Source organism: Pieris rapae, chromosome 23, assembly GCF_905147795.1.
Source record: "Pieris rapae chromosome 23, ilPieRapa1.1, whole genome shotgun sequence".
In the NCBI taxonomy this organism is placed as follows: Eukaryota; Metazoa; Arthropoda; class Insecta; order Lepidoptera; family Pieridae; genus Pieris; species Pieris rapae.
In genome coordinates, this window is record NC_059531.1 from 1527195 (window position 1) to 1550156 (window position 22962).

At 33.0% G+C, this 22962-nt stretch overlaps 1 protein-coding gene across 1 annotated transcript in view; it reads left to right on the forward strand.

The window, feature by feature from the left end:
- The window catches only part of LOC110993961 (ATP-binding cassette sub-family C member 4-like), a 56793-nt gene that overhangs the window by 527 nt on the left and 33304 nt on the right, over positions 1-22962 (forward strand). The window contains exons 2-7 of the mRNA XM_045633565.1: positions 7147-7278; positions 7628-7832; positions 12044-12269; positions 15794-15891; positions 17339-17539; positions 21542-21668. Coding sequence (XP_045489521.1) covers positions 7147-7278; positions 7628-7832; positions 12044-12269; positions 15794-15891; positions 17339-17539; positions 21542-21668 — 989 coding nt within the window. The remainder of the gene's footprint in view (positions 1-7146; positions 7279-7627; positions 7833-12043; positions 12270-15793; positions 15892-17338; positions 17540-21541; positions 21669-22962) is intronic.

The following is a 22962-nucleotide window of genomic DNA, read 5'->3' on the forward strand; positions in this document are numbered from 1 at the left end:
CAATTCTCAAAAGGCCGGCAACGCACTCGCGAGCCCTCTGGCATTGAATGTCCATGGGCGGTATCACATCAGGTGAGCCTCCTGCCTGTTTGCCCCCTGCTCTATATAAATAAATAATAATATATTTATTTCGTAGTGAAAACTACTGTACGTGTTGCGTTCTATATTTAAATAACAAATTTAAATTACGTAAAATTCGTAATAACTGTAATATTCAAGGTATAATTTTTTTATCTAAGCAATTAGCTCCGAGTTTTCACGTGTTGTCTTACCAATTTTTACTATGTTTTATATTTTAAATAGAGAGTTTAGAGCTCAGGTCTAAACTCTCTATTTTTAATTAGAGCTGATTGATAATTTTATATAAAACCAAAAAAAGGCAGCATCACAAATGGGTTACCTTGCCTATTATGAAACATACAAATAATAAGGTTATACCTAACATTCGTTACGTTTCATATATATATTTTAGTTAATAATATGAATGAAATCTGAGGCCAAGACCTAAAGAGGTTGTAGCGCCACTGATTTTATATAATAAAAAAAAAATAAAAGATTCAAATTGTTTCATTTAACATACATTTGATCCTATCTATAACTCACTACTGACGAAAATTAAAAAAAATATTTCGCAAACCAGTATATGTAAATTAAGAATAATTAAAGTAATGTTTATAACATAACCTTAAAGGGCGGGAAAACTTTAGGTCTTACCCATAATTATGTTAATTCATCAATAATTATTCTGGGCCTGACACCTGTTCTGTGGTTCACACGAGAGCATTGTCTATGACATTTCAAAAAAGTTTTTAATCGATTCTCGAACTTGACGAAGACAAACAGTTGCCGTACGAGAAAGTGTTTAGGATATTGCTAGTATATAATATATTAATAATAATAATAATAAAAGCCTTTATTCAGATACATTTTACATTATATAAAATATTAGATACTAGCATTTTCCTGCGGTTTCACTCGCGTAGGTACTGTATATACCTACTCTCAGAACAAGGCCTCCTGGTAGTTTTGCGAACGGATGACGTAGTTTTGCTCTTTCGCGAATTTTGTAAACGTTTTTGACATTCATAAGCATGCCCTAAGACGCATCTAAACTGAATAAATGAATTTTGATTTTGTAAAAAAGTTTTATTAAACTTATTTTATAATTATTTCCTTTGTGTGACAAATTACAAATATATAAAAACACAAATGTTTCCACTTTATAATATGTATTAGTATAATACACACATAACAAAAAAACAACATATAATACAAACAACACGCAAATACATATTCCGCGATACCTTAAACAAGGCATTGGTCGTTGCATGTTCGGGCTGCGCGTTACAAACCTAAGTTTTATCTGTTATACTCGTTGAAGAAAGCACCAGGTCAGAGGTCTTTTTTTTTTACTTGTGGAAATGCATTGTGCATACCCTTCCGCGGCGCGACTGCCTGGTGCAGAAGGGTTATGTGGGACTCGCCATTGTGCATACCCACTAAAACCCCAAGGTGCCACCAACAATCTCCATATGCGGGATGCGGTAACAGCAGAGCCTTAACTGTTTCCCGATAGAAAAGGAATGTTGAGTTACTAACCATCGTAATTACCATCCTTGGCCTAGAACGAATTGCTTCATTCTAAACCTACAGTCTCCTTTCTATAGTTCGATGACCTTTACATACTATAGAAATTCAACCATGCCCTCCAAGCATGCTTTAAGCACTCGCCCGGTACCGTACAACCCTACCAAGGGCCGAGAATAAATTTAAAACTTACTCACGAACCGGGAATCGAACACAGTACCCCTCACCATAGCAGCTACATACAAAGACCGCTAGGCTATGAGGCCCTTACCAGCTCAGTCACCGGTATTATGTACAAACTGAAATTTTTTGATCGGCTTAAGACCTCATATTTCTCTTGTAACCCTAATTCGAAGTTCAGAAATACTTCAGTAGAGAGTTCAACATTGTGTTGCGGCAAAAACTGGAACTAAATAAATTATTATTAAAGGATAAAATAAATGTGTCTATAATTTGCATATTAACGTTATTAAATTTCTACGACCAGTTTGTTATCTATTCGAAGGTTTCAATTGAAACATTATTGCTGGTAATATACTATTTTAAATGAGCATGCGATATTTTATTATTTATATATAAATATATAAAATAAATATACAAATACTAAAATATTTATTATTATTTATTATATTTAATGTGTTCTTATTCTTATATTACAAGAATGTAATATTAAGAGCACATTCAATATTTATACATTGGTACAGTACATATATAAATAAATGACATTTGATTTTTTTCGTGTATGAAATTGGCGCCATAAAATGACTTTAACAATATGCGTGGTTGTCAGCCATCTTGTTTTTTTATTAAGTGTAGTTGTTTGTAATCATATATAATGTATGTAAGCTGTCGGATTACCAAATAAATAATTATATAGAAAAAACTAATCTAGTGTATATAACGGGCGGAAAAGTTCACACTTGATAAACCCTGGATGACGTCCAAAGTGAGTCTCCAATATTTCCGTCTCTCTTTGCCTTATCTGTAACTGTACGTACAAGGCAAGGACCAAGCATCCTCTTTCCTTGCGGATTCAAATTTTTGCTTGGGGATATGATTGCAAACTCTTTGGTCTATCCAATTCCACTTGCGTAGCTAGCTAGCCAGCTGATCGTAGGAATAATTTAACTAAAGAAGTTTGAGTCACTTTGATGGGACATTGTGTGCAGTCTATCTCCACCAATTGCTTTTCCATTTGGGGCTTGAATGCTCCACGTGTTCACTGTCGATCTAACCTAATCATCAAGACCAGCATCATTGGTTGCCAGATCTCAGTTTGAAATTAAAAAGGGTGACGGAAAGATTCTTGACAGTTCTTCTTGCCCGCTCTACGCCCTTGACTTAAGAACTGGCGTTCATAAGTGTACTATATGAATAAAGACATTTTTGAGTTTGAGATCACAGGAAAAATAGTTTTTGCGATATTTAAATGAAAATTTTCAATACTATTATTACTCATATTACTTATTACTTACTTAGCAGTGTTGGCCTAGTGGCTTCGGCGTGCGACTCTCATACCTGAAGTCGTAGGTTTAATCCCCGGCTGTGCACCAATGGACTTTCTTTCTATGTGCGCATTTGACATTTGCTCGAACGATGAAGGAAAATATCGTGAGGAAACCGACATGTCTTAGACCCAAAAAGTCGACGACGTGTGTCAGGCACTGGAGTCTGATCACCTACTTGCCTATTAGATTTAAAATATAGCGTATATATTAGCGTCTAAATTTAAGGAATTTATTAAAGAAAAGCTGTGTAAAAAGGCTTACTATAAAGTAAGCGATTATCTAGTTGATAAAAGGGCCTGGGACTAGTGCTGGGCAGGCTACTTCTAATTAATTTGCTATATTTGTTTTAAATATTGTTGTATTCTTTGATGATTTGCTTTTTTAAAAGACCTTTTTTACCGAGAGTTGTTTACGCCGGCATTTTCTCTCGGCCTACACTTTGCCATCGGCCGATATCTAGATGATCTTATGTTCCAAAATAAACATATTTTATTTTTTTATTTTACACAATTATATCAGCGTCACGAAGATATGCAGCGTTTTAATCGAAAAGGGAGAGAGCGATTGAGACCGATGGGGAGAGAGTGAGAAAGGGCGAACGAAGCATGAAGCAAATAGAATGGAACGAGAGTAGGGAGCAAGCAAGTCAGAAAGTTGAAAAACGAACTTATATTGCATATTTTACTTATCATAATCCTTTAGTCACAACAATACCAATAGAAATCGCGTCGAATAATTTAAATATCGAAGAAATAAATTAAATTTAATAAATAAATAAATAACATTTAAAATTTGTATTATTTTAGACACTTATAATAGAGTGTGTGTACTTATGTATATGCGTTAGAAGTTATACTTCTGGCATATGGAAAAAAATAACTAAAATGAAGTAGTGATTAACTATAAATATTAAAAATAACCAAAAAGATTTTATATGATTTAAATGATTAGTAAATACTATCACCGTCGTATATGAAATTGATTTAAAAACACCAAAATAAAATTTATTTATTCACACTGTTTAATAATTGTAATGTTCAACATACTTTTAGATTTCCATGCCACCTAGACCTAACTTTACGTTGTCGAATTTAGGTGTTGGTGTGCGCGCATCGTAAAAATTCACTCTCATCATTTTTCTCCATCGCGCCAAGAGAAGTATAACTTCAAAAATAAACAAGACTTAAAAAATAGTTTGCCAAAGAAGTTTCACTTTTGACATGTATACTTTGTACGCACGCACTTTTTTTAATAAAGTATACCATTGTGCCATTAATCTTACCATTAATCTATGGACTTTTGCCAAAAAAACATTCGATGAAATCGATTTGTTGGCGGTTTGGGCTAAATAATACCTAATATATTCAGACATAAAAATTTATCTCTAAAATATAAACTTATATTTTTAATAATTTATCATTTTCAACAATTTGTCTATTATTTGAAAAACGAATTTTAATTTCGCGCCATTAAATAGATTACTTTATTGCTAGCATAATAATGATACAGATAAAAAATGTTATCAAGTGTCGAAATTTAGATTACAGAGTTTTTTATTGTTGAAATAAAAAACTATATTTCATTTATTTAAAAAGCTATTTACTACGATGAGATTAAGAGATTCATTCCATCTGTTTTTTACTTTTGTGGTGTTATTTTGGGGTTATTATAGATTTAAGTTGGCGCCTGGTACGAGAGAACCCAGAGAGTTGGTGCTTTTCTTAAATCTTATTTCTTCTATCGCATTAGAGAATTAAACGCTGCCACAGGAACCAAACTTTTAAAGTTTGTTTTAATTATCTATATTCGCTTTTAATTATTATTATTACTATGTAATTAGAAGTCTGTATATTGTGTTCGTGTTGGAAATAAATTATTTATTATAATGATAATAATTTTTGATTAATTTATAAGAAGTATACAAGTATCACCGATCATATTCAAATTATGGTCGGCAAAAAGGCCGGCAGCGTACTTGCGATCCCTCTGACATTGAGATTGTCCATGTGCGGTATACAAGGACTTCTAAACCAATTCAACTTAGAATCCTTTAATTACCAAATCTGAAAAGGCCGCCAAAGCAACCACCAGCCCTCTGGCATTGAGGGTATCCATGTGCGGTATAATATTACTTCCGAAGCAATTCGACTTAAGACTCTTTCAAGTATAAAATATTGAAAAGCCGGCAACGCACCACCCACCTTAAAAGGCCGACAAGCCCTCTGGTACTGTATATGGCATATTAATATCACAACCATTACAACCCTTGGACTCAATAAACTGTTTCTTGAGTTCTGTTTTCGTGGTCATTTTTTTTTATAGAACAGGGGGCAAACGGGCAGGAGGCTTAACATCAAATTTGTTATTTCTCATTGACAACGTGTTCAACCTTCTGAGTTTGATAAACGATCACAGCTGGGTATCGAACCTACAGCTTCAGGTATGAGCCGCTAAACTTCAGGCAGTTCGTACAAGTTGGAGAGACTATATGCCCGACCGGGTTGACCACAGCTGTGAACAGGAAATGTGAACTCATCTGGACAGGGGCTTAAATATAATTTTATATATATATTAAATATACTATACTATATAATTTAATATATATAATATACTATAATTTTGACCATGAGAATGTGATTGACAACGCAATTTATAAAAATAGCAGATAAACAGCTAATTGTTGAACTGAATTAATTTTTTCAGCATGAACAGTTTGACTTTAATGACATGACATACGTCATATAATAGATAATTCAGTCACGAAGAAAACGACAGTGCTCGTAAATGGTTATTGAACTATATTGTATACTATTTGCACAAGACTTGTTGCCGAGTCTGTGTGAATTGAGTAAATTGTCTTTGATTTGCGTATTTTTTTTAATATCAGACGATCGGCTAAAATTTGATCTGACGTTAAGAACACACTTAAATGAACATATTTTAAACTGTGTAAGAAAGGGGGTAAACCACTTCAACTTTGCTTAATAAGATCACATTAAATATTATTTATACATTGTGTGTACTGTACATATATAAATAAATGTCTTTTGATTTTTTTCGTGTATGAAATTGGCGCCATAAAATTACATTAACAATATACGTGGTTGTCATTATTACATTTATTTCTAATGTAATTGATGTGTATGTAGTATATAAATAAATAAATAAATAATTAATTATATGCCGCATTTGAATTGTTTTCATACCTCTTAGTTGTTTTAATTCAAAAATTGGTTAAATAAATCGATAAATAATCAATTTCACGATTTATTATCATGACTTGGAAAATTTATTATTTATGTCCAATCCCGATTATAGATTAGATATAGTATGAAACATAACCAACAAAACAATTTAATAAAACTTCTTAACATACAATTTTATAGTAATTGATAAATAAAACCACAGATTATAATTTGTCGCGTACGACAACTGCATCTCAATGTCATGTCGTTTGACCAATCAAATGCTACGAAACGTCATGCGTCATGCGATCTGAAACCTACTTAGACTGTTATGTCATGTTAAAAGGAGATAATCTATGGATATGCCATGGTTTATAGTTTGCCCGACCCAGCATTATGTTTTGGCGGGAACGGCAATCATTGTTTTTATCATCCTGTTAAAATGCTCTAATACATGGATATGCGAAGATCTATAGTTTAATCCAGAAATTAAAACACTAGATACTAATATGGACATGTTTTGGTTTTAACAAGCGATGTTATAGAATTATCACTGAATAAATTCAAAACTCAAGTTAAACGTGAATAAATCAATAAATAATTATAAATTTGGCGATTATTTAAATGATCCTAATCCTTGGGAATGATTCGCTACAATTCAAACAATTTGTGCAATTAAACTTCGCGATTAAAAACGGTGGCCGGGAGTTTCTTTCAGTTCTTTTTGCCACTCAACAAATGAACTGGTAGTAAATATAAATTTAGATTCCATATAACATCTTATCTGTTGACGTCATAGTTTACCTATGTTGAGTTTGAGTTTTTAACTACTAGAGATGCTCACGAACTATTTTTATTTTTTACAGAAATTGGGTATTAGAAGAAAAATATGCGAAGGCAGCAGGGAGGGAACCCTCAATCATCAGGGTGCTATATAGAACCTTTTTCTGGTCTTATCTATTGGGTGGTGGTATGCAGTTCCTTTATACAACACTTCGGTATGTATTTCTTTTAATTATATATAAACTATACATATATATATATAATAATATACAGTTTTTTTAATTTATGATTATTACGTAAAATATTAAAGAATTTTTTCCAGTTCAAACAATTTGTATTAAAAACTTGGCGATTGAAAAGAGTGGCGGAAAGTTTCTTGCCAGTTCTTCTTACCCGCTCTACGCCCTTGACTTGCGAACTGGTTGTAAATGTAAATTTATGATTAATTTGATTTGGTTTTCTTGACGTTCATAAGTGTAAAAGTTTACCTAAATGAATAAAGATATTTTGATTTGATTTTTGATTGTGATATTAAGTGTATAGTTAATACAAGTGATATTTCAGTACATTATCACCATTGCTATTCGCGCAATTGCTGAGTTATTGGAGTGTGGACAGTACAATGTCCAGAGAGGAGGCGGCATACTACGCCGCCGCGATGATTGTCGCGAATATGGTGGCGGCCTTTTTGAACCACCACGGCAACTTCTACTGCCAACAATTCGGGATGAAGCTGCGTGTTGCCGTCAGTTCTCTTATGTTTAGAAAGGTTGGTTTAGTTTTTTTTAATTTTTATATTTATATATATTTAATTATACGTTAATATTTTATAAATAAACTAAAAGTATCTAATATCAAAAAATCATTCAGGGATTCACCCTTTACAACACAAATTAAAAATCTTATAAACTACAAAAACCTACAATAATTCACCAATTCGTAAAAGGCTGGAAAAGTTAACCTGCGGTTACTTCGGGATTTAGAGTATCGACGACGTTATCTCCTGCCTTTAATAATAACGTACTTCTCACTGAAACGGTGAAGGAAAACCTCGTGAGGAAATCGGCTATCCTTAGGCTTCAAAAATCAAGAAGGGATGATGACCTATCCCTGCAAGTACTGAAACGATCTCCTAGCTATTTGTAAATGCGTATGGCCCGGTCTGTGAAAGATGCATGCTGTGTCAAGCATCCTCACAAACCAACAATGGGCGTGAAGAGGCGGACGCAACCGCCGCATCGCATGGCGGGAAGCGGATAAGGCTCTGCTGTTACCGCATCCCGTATAAGGCTATTGTTGGTGGCACCTTGGGGTTTTAGTGGGTATGCACAATGGCGAGTCCCACATAACCCTTCTGCACCAGGCAGTCGCGCCGAAGGGTATGCACAATGCATTTCCCCAAGTAAAAAAAGGCTCCAAAAGTCGGCGTCGGTTGTAGAACCAGTTTCTTTTCAGAATATATTATTACTGTGAGCAAAATTTGTTATACATGACCTTGCAAGCGTTAGCTACTTAGGATAATATGTCTGACGGTATCAGATAAAAATCAAATAAATGTCACCACTTCAATAACACTTTAAACATATCTTGTATTATCGTCTGGGGCTGATATGCAAATCATGCTTTTTGAGCCTTTTATTTCACAATATGCAATTCTCTCCAGAATATTGGATAATGCCTGCCTGAAAATGTTTGTAAAATAAAAAACGGTTTATTTTAGAAAGCTGTCAATACTTTGATTGTTTTTCGAATCTCCGTTCCGCTCTACACATCGTCGTATTCGATGGAACCATTAGGAATGCAGTGAGCCAATTTTCCTTTAAGGGTCTCGTCCATATTTTATATTATATACCTCACTGTAGTAGGCACCCATCTCTATGATTGCTACTTACCTGCAGCCAGGTGAGAAAAGATAAATAAATGTAGCTTATTTCCCTCACATATTTTATATCACAGTGAGGTATATAATATAAAACATTGACGGTTTTAACTTACTACATGTACATGAGAAAGTAAAAATTAAAAATAAATTAGTTGTTAATTAATTACTATTAATTCCAACAGGCTTATGATGGCAGAGGTTGTTGGAAAAAATTGTTTCATCTAAATAACAGATGAGGGTATATTTTTCTAATCCCGGATCTTAGACTATAAATTTACTACCAGTTCGCAAGTCCAGGGCCAAGAGATTGGCGAATCGCCTCTAATTTATTTATTTATCTTTGAGACTAAACTAAAAGATATGCCTATATGTGAGGCGGTTTATTCTAACGGAAATGTGGTGCGAGAATTCACGCACAATCGAACCACAAAGGAAATAACACACATGGTCTCATGATTCATATAATATGGTGAAATAGGTGCAGCTGATTACAAGTATCTTTATTACTTGATTTAATTGATTAGCGGTATTCAAGTATCGTATGAATTCTAAATTTCACCAACATCTCCCTGATGGCTAGGGATCTTCCACGATCCGTTTCACGAGACATTTTAGGGTTGCCTGGAAGAGATCACGATTTAATTATTCGATTCTGATTCGATTTATCGAGATTTAATTATTAAAAAATATTATTAAAAGGAGTCCCTTTAGGCAAGGTTCCGAAGATACTGGCAGCGTTCCCTCTTTGAATAGCTAGACTAATTCTTTGTCCGAGGTAGCTGCCAGCTCTTCGTTCTCCTGTGATGTCGACCAACCTTTTTGATAATTCCCTAAAAAAGTGAATATTTATTTATTTGTGTTTTATTATGGCTTATTTTATTATTATTTATTATTATATAATGTTTGTATAAGAACATGAAAATAATGTCACAATTACTCAAAATCAAACTTGTGGTTTAAATACTCGCTATAAAGGCACCATGCCTTTGAAAATCCCGCAGATCGCTCAGAAGACATCAGCCAGTAGAAGCGGCTTTAATCTTCAAAAAGAACCAATAATTCAATTCCTTAATCTCTAAGACTTCTTACTTTTAGAAATCAAACGAACTGAGTCTTTAAACTTTTAGAATCTATTGGAGCATATCTCTTAATTGTAATGAACATTTTGAAGTGAAACTTCTTTAGAATCGTTGTGATTTCAAACCGGATGCAACGAAAAAGCGACAGTAAAAAGAGACAGAAACATTAATTCATATGATTTAACGTGGGAGAAAATGAGATAGATAAACTTCTTTCGAATCGTCGTGATTTCAAACCGGATGCAGCGGTAAAGAGAGACAGAAACATCAATTCATCATATGATTTAACGTGGGAGAAAATGAGATAGCAGGCATTATACAGCCTCTCTTTACTGCCGCTTTTTCATTTGATCGAATTTCAAACTTTCGATGTTTTAGTTTTTCCCAAATTAAAAATTTATATTAAACTTATAAATTAAAATTTATCATTAAAATATACTGTTTTAAAAGAACACACACATTTAGATAATGGAAAATGATTAATTTATATATGATTAATAATAAAAAAAATGTTTTTGAAGGTTTCACTTCTACCATGTGTGAATTGCACATATGTTTTTTTTTTATCTTCTATTATTATAGTGAGTGATTAACAATAATAGTATTTTAATTCAGACACTTTTACTTAAACACGTTTCTATTTCAATCTTCTTTTTGATGTGATACATCTATAGTCGCACGTAAAACCGATTTCTGGCGTGGCGACGCATGCCGTGGCGACGCGTCGCCACGCTATATGATATACAGTCTAAATGTAGTAGTAAATTTCACATTAAAAATATTTAATGAAAGTAATGTTTATTCAACAAATAGTCATCGTTATCTGGAAAAAAATCGTTATATTTTATTTTATCATTATGACATAATATTTACCTTTACATACTTTTACTAAAAAACTCAAACAATATCTTGTTAAGCTGTCCTATATTGATACAGAAAACATTCTTATTGTACAAAAATAGTATAGATATAAATTTGTTAAGTAAAATTAATTATTTAAATAACGTTTAGATGTAAAAGGAAGAGACTGGCTGCCCACAACACAGAGAATCCTAGTGTGGGGGCCAGTGCACTCTACTTTATAGAAACATTAATGTATTTTGTGTCTAATAAAGTTCTTTCTTTCTTTCTTCTTTCTTTCTTTCATCTGGTTCCTATCACAGTCAGTTCTTTTCTGCATATTACTTTTACAAAATAATGTCGATGTTTCACATCTACCAGGCGTCCCGTTACGGCTCACATTTTTTTCTGTGTCCCCCTATTTGGCGAAGGCTTCTATCAAATACTGCCATTACTCTCTGAACTAAGCCACTCTCTGCTATTTACCTGCTGTTTCTTGAATTTGGTCTCTCCACCTTCCAGGTAAGAGAGGGATATTCCGTTTGCCGTACTTTGGGTACTTTTTTAGCTCCACTTCTCTGTTCTTTTCATGCCACGCGTGTTTGATCTGATTAACTGTCTTAATTAAGTAATAAATACATGTAATATTTTTAATTTTACTGAACTATATACCATTATTTCAAGGTGAAATTAAAATTTACAATTTTTTAATTTATATTTTATTTTAAAAAAGCAGCATAATATTAAGCTAACTAAATAACATTATAAATTTAAACATGTTTTATTGACAAACAAGTGTTAATTAAATAAGTAATCCATTAAATATGGTTGCGCCGAATTCGCATTTATATAAATGGTTGCTCATTAGCAGCCTCTATAGGTCTTGGCCTCAGATTTCTGTATCTGTTTCATGATCATTTTTAAATCTATTAGGCAAGTAAGTGATCAGCCTATGCCTGATACACATCGCCGACTTTTTGGGTCTAAGACATATCGGTTTCCTCGCGATGTTTTCTTTCACCGTTCGAGCAAATGTTAAATGCGCACATAGAAAGATATTCCATTGGTGCACAGCCGGGGATCGAACCTACGACCTCAGGTATGAGAGTCGCACGCTGAACCCACTAGGCCAACACTGCTCTTCGATTAATGATTAAATGTGAATAATTTATTCCGTAGATAATGAGGATGAACAATGGGTCTCTGGGGGAGACGACAGCTGGTAAGGTCGTAAATATCCTGTCGAACGATCTCCAGAGGTTTGATCTGGCCTTCCTCTTCCTTCATTATGTGTGGATTATACCAATACAGCTAACAGCTGTCTGCTATTTGGGGTATTTGCAAGCTGGATATGCCGCTCTGCTGGGATTAGCCGCTTTGATTGTCATCGCACTACCAATACAAGGTATTATATTTATTTTTATTTATAACCTATTCTTCGACAATTATAAAAGCCGGCAACGCACTCGCGAGCCCTCTGGCATTGAGGTGTCCATGGGCGGCGTTATCACTTAACATCAGGTGAGCCTTCTGCCCGTTTGCCCCCTGTTCTATAAAAAAATATTACATACACGTGAAGCTAAAATTAATAATTCTTAATCGTTCAGTTGGAACAATATTACAAAACTCAGTTTTGCATCGCGCTGCCCGGACATACAATGACCACTATTTAGGCCTTGACTTGTTTAGGTTATCGCGGAATGTGGTTAAAAAAGTATTAAGAATATCCATAGCGCAAAATCACCCACATCATGAGCACACCCCACATACACACCATCACGTACATACCCACACTTTTACACCATCACACAACACAGCCAAATTAGGCTAAGTTAAATAAATTAAATCACAATTAGTGAAATGTATTAAATAATTTTTGTTTGTTTGTTCCCTTTTATAAATCTTTTTATTGTTAAATGTATCATGTATTCCATCTTTGGCTATATTCTCAGTGTATTTGTTTGTAATTATATATAATTTATGTTAGCTGTAGGAGTACTAAATAAATAAATAAATAAAGAGTAAAAGATAAGATAACTTCTTAGTCGAAATATAGAATCCAATTTACTAGAAATACATGAGAATTATCTTCGCAAATGTAGTAGCTACAACATTACTTAACATTAATTTAAACTTAATTAACATTTGTAAAAAGGGAGACATACGTTGGCAGGTACATGTTCAGTGGTAATTGGTGCACTTCAAGTTGTCTCGTCCCATTGGGACAGAGCCCCCGAGATGCTAATGAGCATCTTCTGTTCTGTTCTTCGTCTGCTCTTTGCATCCTGCTAATATAGAATGGGATCTTATTTATTTATAAGTTATAAATGGCTTAAAAAGTACAAGACAATATGACTTTAAAAAATAAACATTATATTAGAATATAAGGTAAACATTTAGACAACGACAAAAAAATAATAATAAATAAAACTAATTGAAAACTTAAATTTAATTCAGAGCATGATTAACAAATTTACGGTAAGTTGCAAAACACATCAACAAATCAATTTGTAAGAGCGAGATAGCCTATTAACTAGACTATTCACAGTAGCGTAAAAAAAGTAGTAACTAAAAAAAAAAAGTAGCAGACACCCTTAACTCTGGATAAGGTCCTGCAGCAGACGAAGAAACAACTCCCTACTTGAAGCATCCAAAGTCGTGATACTGCAGTATGTGGCCGGTGATGAGCCAACACAGATATGGCCCTTTTTTTATTTTATAGAACAGGGGGCAAACGGGCAGGAGGCTCACCTGATGTTAAGTGATACCGCCGCCCATGGACACTCTCAATGCCAGAGGGCTCGCGAGTGCGTTGCCGGCCTTTTAAGAATTGGTACGCACTTTTCTTGAAGGACCCTAAGTCGAATTGTTTCGGAAATACTTCAGTCGGCAGCTGGTTCCACAAAGTGGTGGTTCTTGAGATTAAGTTAAATATTCCTTATACATTTAAATGTAGATGTTTGCTTCCGTTTCCTATAAAGATAATATTATAAACTCCTTACAAACTGCTAATTAGATATAAATTCCTTAATCATCTTTGTCATTAGCGAAGCGATGTTTTGCGCAAATTAATAAGTAGTTGAGTTCTTAAGAGAATATGCTATAAATCAAAATAGAACAAATCCAAAATGGCGGCTCGGTTGCGCTACGTTTATATATGTATATGTTAGCTTAGATACCGATCTCGTGGTACGATTCGTTATACGTTTCAGATTAATACACACATTTATAATGTAATATTCAATTTTATAAATTTATTTATTAACACATCGTTGTATTACTATATAAAAATTAAATATACTATATAAATATTTAAATGTAAAAGGGGGCAACTGGTGGCCATATCGCTTTCATGCGATCGCTCCGGGCAACTACTGTGAGAAAAGAAATAAATGTGTTACAAGATATAAGGTTTTAAATGCAATGTCCCACAGTAAATTCGAAAATAGTTTACTGGTATTGAACATTTTTGTTCAAAAGCTCTTTAGGGAAAATGTCTTATAAAAGTATATATATATCAATTAACATCAACAAATCAAGTTGTAAGAGCGAGATAGCCTATTCACTAGATTAACATCTAAAATTCGCAATATTGGAGTGTTTGACAAAATCAAAAAGGCAGTAAAGATTTATGAGTGAACACAGTTGACTAAAATTGAGACGGCTAATGGCGACGTGTATCTCGCTCGTATATATACATATTAATATTAATTTTCTCATGTAAATATTCTTTTTGTAATGAGAAATAAAGTTCTTTAAACATTAAACATTATACTGAGTCGTCTTAATGTTTATTTTTTTTATTTTTTAAAAAATAATATCTTAATATATATATTTCTTGTGTGCGTGGGTATGTGACTGAACTCCTCCTAAACGACTGGACCAATTTTGATGAAATTTTTTGTGTGTGTTCAAGGGGATCTGGGAATGGTTTAGATTCACAATTTTGTCCGCTGGACAATGTTTTTTTAATTAATTTTTAATTTATTAGTAGTTGTTGATTTTGGAATGTTTTACATTGGATCCGACAGACGGCGCTACCATCGCAGTGTCAGATTTTAAATAATATTCGAATTTTTATTTTAATATTTAGTCTGTCCCGACAGCGCTGCGATCAAATTAAAAAATTTTTTTTGTTATCATTGTGTTATTGTAGACCATGTGCTGGATCGTTAGATATTGTCATAACATTTGAATAATAATTTTCATCAAAATGGTCCAGAATGTTTTAGCTTATTAAAAAAAGTTTGCAATTTTCAAATTAAAGACGTGTAGACAGGACAACGTCTGTCGGATCCGCTAGTACATATATACATTCTAAAACAAAGTGTATGCCTAAAAATGAAAGAAAATATGACTTCACCAATTTATCACACACATACACATCAATTACATTATAACTTAAGCAATATATCAAAAGATAAAGAAACGACCACAAAATAAATAAAAAAACAACTAAAACTAAAAGATAAAATATCAGTAATAAACAAACAAAATGAAAACTTAAACCACATTAAGATTTAAGAGCCTGCAAAACAATGCTAGGTTAGGTTAATGTTGGTAAAACACATCTTCAATATTTTATGTGTATCAAATGTGTGTTCTAAAGAGCTTCTGAATTCCTGAAACATAGTGAACGGTTTATTAATTCCACTTAATCGCCTATTTTCTAAGTATCTAGTGCTTTCAGACGAAGCATTTCCGAACCAATTCGTCTTAGGGTCCTTCAAGAAAAGAGCGTACAAATTCTTAAAAGGCCGGCATCGCGCTCGCGAGCCCTCTGGCATCGAGAGTGTCCATGGGCGGCGGTGTCGCTTAACATCGGGTGGGCCTCCCGCCCGTTTGTCCCCTGTTCTATAAAAAAAAACTTTGAAATGCCACAAAAATGTCGTACCTAGTTTAAATTCGTAACAAAGCTATTGATTACAGGTGGTCTTGGTAGCTTCATGGGTAAAGTCAGATTCCGCACAGCTGAAAAGACTGATGAACGAATCAAGGTGATGAGCGAAGTCATCAACGGGATACAGGTGATTACAATTTAAATACATATATAATCGTTCTTATATAACAAGGGTTAACATGCTGCTCATCAGATGTTAAGTGATACATGGCAACATTGCCAGGATTCCAAGTTCATTGCCAGCCTTCTAATTGGTTCAATCTTTGTTAATGTTAATCTTTATTTCTAATTTATTTTATTATTCTTTATTACTCAAGATGTCATATGAAACATAGTGTAATGGTTGCAGCTTCTTACAAACATTGTGTAAAAAAACTTGGCGATTAAAAAGAGGGGCGGAAAGTTTATTGCCAGTTCTTCTCTTCCGTTCTACGCCCTTGATTTGAGAACTGGCAGTAAATGTAAAATTAGAATCACTTATAATTGACTAACAATTGACGTTCATAAGTGTACATGTTACTACTGTCAATTTCTTGAAGGACCTTTTGGGTAGTTTTGTAAAACGAAATGCGTTCCAGTGTGATATATGCATGACGCAGGTCAATGGGTTTTGGACTAGTGGTTTTGAGAAATCAGAATTGAACGCAGTGTTTATAAGACTCCTCGTGCGTTGATCCACAGATGAGCGTGTCTTAAGGAAATTCGACTTAGGGTCAAGACAAGAACGTACCAATTATTTAAACGCCTGCAACGCACTCGCGAGGCTTCTGGTATTAAGTGTCTATAGGCGGTATCACTTAACATCACGTAAGCCTTCAACCCTTTTAGCCCTATTACTTAAAAATAATACATTATTTCTACTATGTGCGTCTGTGTATTTATTCCAATCGATTAAAATATACAAATAGTGAGATTGTTTAAGCTGTATTTGGATATTATATATAATTATTGGTGCAAAGTTATGTTTTTTTTAACATCGTGAACTCAACATATAATTTGTTAATTTTTTATATGTACCTAACAAAAGATAATATACAACGCTTGCCAGCTAGCGAATTGTGTATTTAAATTTAAGTGTAATAAATGTCGACAGTTATATATATTGTGTATGTATTAGCAAGCATTAGATAACTAAATAGGATGAGAACCTAAATTTGTTTCGGAAAAACACCTTTTGTATGGCAATTAAAGTTTACAATAAATTATCGAAAGAATTAAAAGATCTTCCGACTAGAGTCTTTAAAAAGCGACTAGTGCATTACATTTGGAAAAAATGTACTATTCAATAAATGATTATTTGTGTGAGATGTAATTGATACAAATTTAATATGTACGATACAGATAATATAAGAATTGAGTTAGACTGATAATGTAAAATGTAAATTAAGGTAAATTTGCGCGCCACTGTGTGTGGCAGAATATGCGAACGACTTACGATTGTACCACCTTAGCATTTTGTACCATATTCTTGCAATAAATAAATTATTATTATTATTATAAAGTATATCTACAGCTGTTAGAGAAGCTGTGTATCAGTTGTTTGTCAATGTTTTAATTACAATGTTTAATTACAGGTTATCAAAATGTACGCCTGGGAAGTGCCATTCCAAAAGGTGGTTGGTGAGAAACGCGCAGATGAAATGGTGGAAGTGAAAACTGCAACGATATTGCGAACAATTTTCCTCGGATTCATGACATTCACAGAGAGATCGGCGCTCTTCGTCGCCATACTGATGTATACATTGGTATTTGGAAATGTCCTCACTGCAAATGTTGTAAGTATTAACAGATCTATAAATATAATGTTTTTTTTTTTATAGAACAGGGGGCAAACGGGCAGGAGGCTCATCTGATGTTAAGCGATACCGTGTATAAAAAAGTGCGTGCGTACAAAGTACACGTGACAGAAGTGAAACTTCTTTGGCAAAGTAATTTTAAGTCTTGACATCTATCTCTATCTCTGGAAATAAATAAATACTCATATTTACATATCTGAAAAATCTAAAACTTAAGATTTACGAAACTAAGAGGGAGTGAAAAAGGAAGATATTATGTTAGGAATTTAGTGGATTTAATTGTCATTAAAATATTAAAAGTGTCGAAATTAATACCAATTATAATTTTTGAAGTGAAACTTATTTATCGGCGTTGGAAAAAAATATCCGTTACATTTTTCGGTTACGCGTCACAGTTTTACGTTACGCGCCATATTTTTCTTGTCACTACTACATATATCAAAAATATATAATAACAATAGCAATGATAGTAATAATTCTATTAAAATTAATGAAATTCAAATTCTATAAAAAATTGTTTTACAAAAAATATATAATAAACTATAGAGTTTTTATTTAGTTTTTTGTTAATTTTGTGCAAGAATAAAATAAAATAAAAATAAAATACGTTTATTATGGAACATAAGATAGACAGGTATCACTTATTCCACGTCAATAAATTTGAACCTGTAGGCAACCCTACTCATCGGCAAAGAAGACAGAGGGTGTAGGCCGAGAGAAAAAGCCGGCGTAAAAAACTCTCGGTACTAAAAAAAAGCAAATCATCAAACCATCTTTAGCTTTATTTTTAGTGTTTGTTTTTATATATTTTTATTAGAATAAATAAATAATAATACCTAATGTTGAAATTTTCAAACCCCGAACATATAAATTATGTCAATGTAAATTCAGATAAGAAAATCTTTGCTTTGTAAAATAATAATCAGTGTTATCTAAATGGAGTAAATGATTATAATTATACACTGCTTGCGAAAAAGAAATGTTTTTGTTCTCTTGAAGTCTTCGGTTCGTCGAATTCTCTAATAAGTTTTCGAGGAAAATTTATTTTCGTACGTCTGTAGTCTAAACTTTGTCCTTACCTCGCGTTATTAAAATAAAGTAGGAATCTATTTATTGCCAGCTTTCCCTATCAAGTTACTTTCACGAGTAAAAAAAAAATTGAGGGTAATTTTTTTTATTTTTTTTTATTTATTTATTTATGATATTTGAAATTTTATATGAAGGCGGAAGCTGTATACCTGTATACCGCCAAATAGGACGGAAATATTTTTTTAAAATTTATTTAATTATAAACATTATATATAATTTATATCGGACATGACAATGTATTCTTTATTTTTTTCGTAAATTGTTCTTTTTTCCCATTTTGGCCTGTCCGTTTGCCAGGTGGCAAAGGCCTCCTCCAATCTTCTCCATTCTGACCTTTCTAAGACCACTCTACCCCATGTTGTTCCCTTTTACTTATAAACATAACTCTACGTCAATAAAACATAATATACGTTATGCGACAGAATTGCAATCTTAAGTTCTAATATGCAAAGTTCCCGATCTCCCTTTCTCTCTCTCTCTCAATCGCTCTCTCCCTTTTCTTCGACAAAAACGCTTCACACCTTTGTAACGTTCCGTAAAAAGTACCCTCATGCGCCTAAAGAAGATTCACTTCAAAAAATACCCCAAGTGCCATTCAAAATTACTCAAATCACTCCATAAAATCTAATTCCCAACCCATCCACTTTACCACATCAGTAACAACTACTTGAATGCAGTATTTTCTCTCTAATTGTTTGTTCACATTATCTGATTATCAAGTACATTGGCACAATGGCACTACATACATCGATTATGATTGTAATTATGAAATCGAGAATAATTATCTTATCACCTTCTAGAAATTTTCGTAATTGCGTATTCGCACTATCAATTTCAATTAAACTGGGTCTGCAACTTCATATGAGTTGCTGGAAATGGATAGACGTATGTTATTTATTATTTTCCCACATCTACAATGTCGCACACTAAGCGTTGCTGTGGCTAAGGTTTTTGTTATATTACATACTAGTAAGATGGGCATGGTCACCAGACGGGCGCTTTAAAAATGAGATCGACTATATACTTACCAATAGTGCCATATCATCGAAGATTGTCATGTCCTTTCTAATTTAAATTTTAACATTAAAAAATGGGGGATGCCTTTGCCTTTGAAGTTATCGTAATTCAACAAAAACAATAGCTATAATGTATATATTGTAATGTACATAGTAGTAAGCTATTCGAGGGAAAAGGTAGGAGAACTGATGTGAAAGGTAGATAGCTTGTGTGAAACGTTGGTACTTTTAACACAGCGCCATCTGTTAGAATTGTATCAAAAAAATTGCGACTATAATTAAAGATCTGAGCTATCCTATCTCTTAAGTTAGATCAAACTGCACATGGTGTGCAAATTTGATTGATATCGGTTCGGTAGTTTAGGAGTCCATGGCGGACAAACATCGGGACTGAAGATTTATATATATTGTAAGATATTACCAGCTATATTTTCTATAATAAGACAATTATTGTAAAAATAAATGTTTCAAACAATTTCAAATTTACTAGTAATCCATTGCTTATTTTAAGCGAAATCTACCAGCAAAACAGCAGATTAGGTATTAGATAGGCACTTAAGAATAATTTCTTTAAAGTACAATAGAAGTACATTTATGAACGTAAAAATAAATATATATATAAGAAGAAAAGAACTGGCAATAAACTCTCCGCCACTCTTTTTAATCACCAACTTTTCTTGTGTCGAGTAAATCTTTAAATACTTTAATTTAATTTATTTTCACGGTAATTAAATAGATCAAATCTAATCTCATATCTAATACAGACAGGCTTACACTATTTATGTTAAATTAAAAACACAGCAATAATATGTGACTTTTATCTTATCGTAATTTCCTGTCATTAATCCGGTTAGAAAGGATTTATATAAAATTGAATCAAAGAGGAATATTTCTTAAAAGACTGCTATGTTAGAAACACAAAAAAGCCACACCTATAAAATTAGGTGTCGATGAAGTGGGATGACAGCCCCATTTTGGGCGTCCTGGTTTGCCCCTATCCAATAAAAAGTTATGTATCCTATATAATGTATATAAGTACAGTCACGTACCGTAAGCGACTAGGCTGGTTATCCATCTCTTATATAGATCCTCTTCAATGCTAAAACTCTTTCTTACCTTAAGAACGATTTTGGATTATTTGGAGTTCATATGCTCTTCTGAAAACTATATCCTTGAAATCACATCTCAAAATTCTTCCTTTCTTGGCGAATCCTTTAAGCTCTCTGCTACGCTTTGAAATTGACTTTCCCTTCACGATTAGCTTCTTCTCTATCGCCTTTTAAATCTTTACTGTACAAGTATTACCTGTCCACATCGTTTCTCTAACTTTCGTACTGATCCAACAGAATGTATCGTTATTTATGAGTCATTACTTTTTTTGATTTTCTCAAAAAAAAAAAAACAATAATCATTTATTCATGTAGGTAAAACAGTCTACACTTATGAACGTCAAAAATTAAATAAACATTGAATGCTTCTAATTTACATTTACTGCCAGTACTCAAATCAAAGCGTAGAACGGAAGAGACGAACTGGCAATAAACTCTCCACTCTTTTTAATCTCTTTCACTGGTTACATATTATACCTTAATTGCTTTGCTTTGTTGAAGAGATCGCTCGTAATCGAGAAGATAGTTGTCTTCTTTTATTTCTCTTCATAATAAAAATGTATGTGGGTCTAAGACATGTCGGTTTCCTCACGATGTTTTCCTTCACCGTTTGAGCAAACATTAATTGCGCACATAGAAAAGTTCATTGGTGCACCAAGCCGGGGATCGAACATACGACCTCAGATATGAGCGTCGCACGCTGAAGCCACTAGGCAAACACTGCTCTCTCTCTTTGTTCTCGTATATATAACAGCCAATTTTTTCAGATATACCCTCTACAACAGTTCATATCAGCAGCCCAAATAAATATCACACTGGTATTACCGTTGGTAATTACGTTTATCGCTGAGCTCCTCGTCTCCTTCAGAAGAGTTCAAGACTTCATGGTATTGGGTAAGTTTATTTATTTAATTATAAGTAATCTAACAGCTTACTTAGTACATATTATTATACAAAATACGAAGTGTTCATAAATAGTTTTATTACAAAACATAATTTTTTAACATTGAACATAATTTTATATTGTATAATAGTTTATCATATCCTGATCAATCGTGACCTGTATAATTCTTGTATCTTCTCTTCTTTTGTATTACATCGCTATTATTTATTCTTGAATCCTTAAGTTTAGCTTTTTAGTTTTAGTTAGTTATTAATATTCTGATTTTATTTTTATTTCGCTCGCGCTTCTTGCACTCATCATTTTTATTTATTGTTTTCTTTACTTACTAGGGTTGCCTGGAAGAGATCGCTTGTTAGCGATAAAGCCGCCCGTTGCATCCATTGTAATTTTTATGTATTCTTTTATTTTTATTTCTTTGCAACGAAGTGTAAATAAATAAATTAAACATAATCAAGTGAAAAGGAGGCCAACTGGCGGCCTTATCGCTATCGAGCGATTTCTTCCAGGCAACCACTAATTAATTACTAAACGTTTGAAAATTGTTATGTTGTGTATTGTATTTAAGAGCACGCACTAACCAAAATTATTCATCATAGGTTTAATTCTCTCTGTGATACGTGAATTAAAAACATTAAATATGTATTAATTCTTCCCTATAGTTTCAATGGTTTAATCTAATAAAAAAATGTGCGTGCGTAAAAAGTGCATATGTCACAATGACATGCATCACAAATTTAAATGTTTTAATTACGTATATGATTATTAATCTTTTGACTCCCAACCAATTCAAATAAAACAAACAATATTTCTGCAGTTTGGAGTCGGCTTAAAAGGAATATATTATTTAAAATTAACGTATTAACATACCAACATACTTACGTATTTAAACAACTAATAAATGATTAGTAAACTGTCTTCGTCAGTATACATGTTCTTCGTTAACTCGTTAATATTGTTAGAAAATCTTTGTATGAATAAAAATTTAAAAAAGTGTATTTATATTATTACTAGCTGCCCCCGCGAACTTCGTTTCTTCTTAATGCCTAGCCTGCCTTTTTAGTATATACCGACATGGAACATTTTGCGGGTAGCACAGTAGACTTTTCGGTTTTCCGGAATGAAAACTTTTTCAGTTTTCTGCGATTTTAAATCTCAGAGTTCACGTCATAAGTTTTAAATTAACAAAAAAAATAGGGGTTTATCGTAGAAGAATGAAAATTAAGGGTTCTGTGTATTTTTGTATGTAATATCATTTGTAAGTAATATTAAAAAAAATTGTGTGAA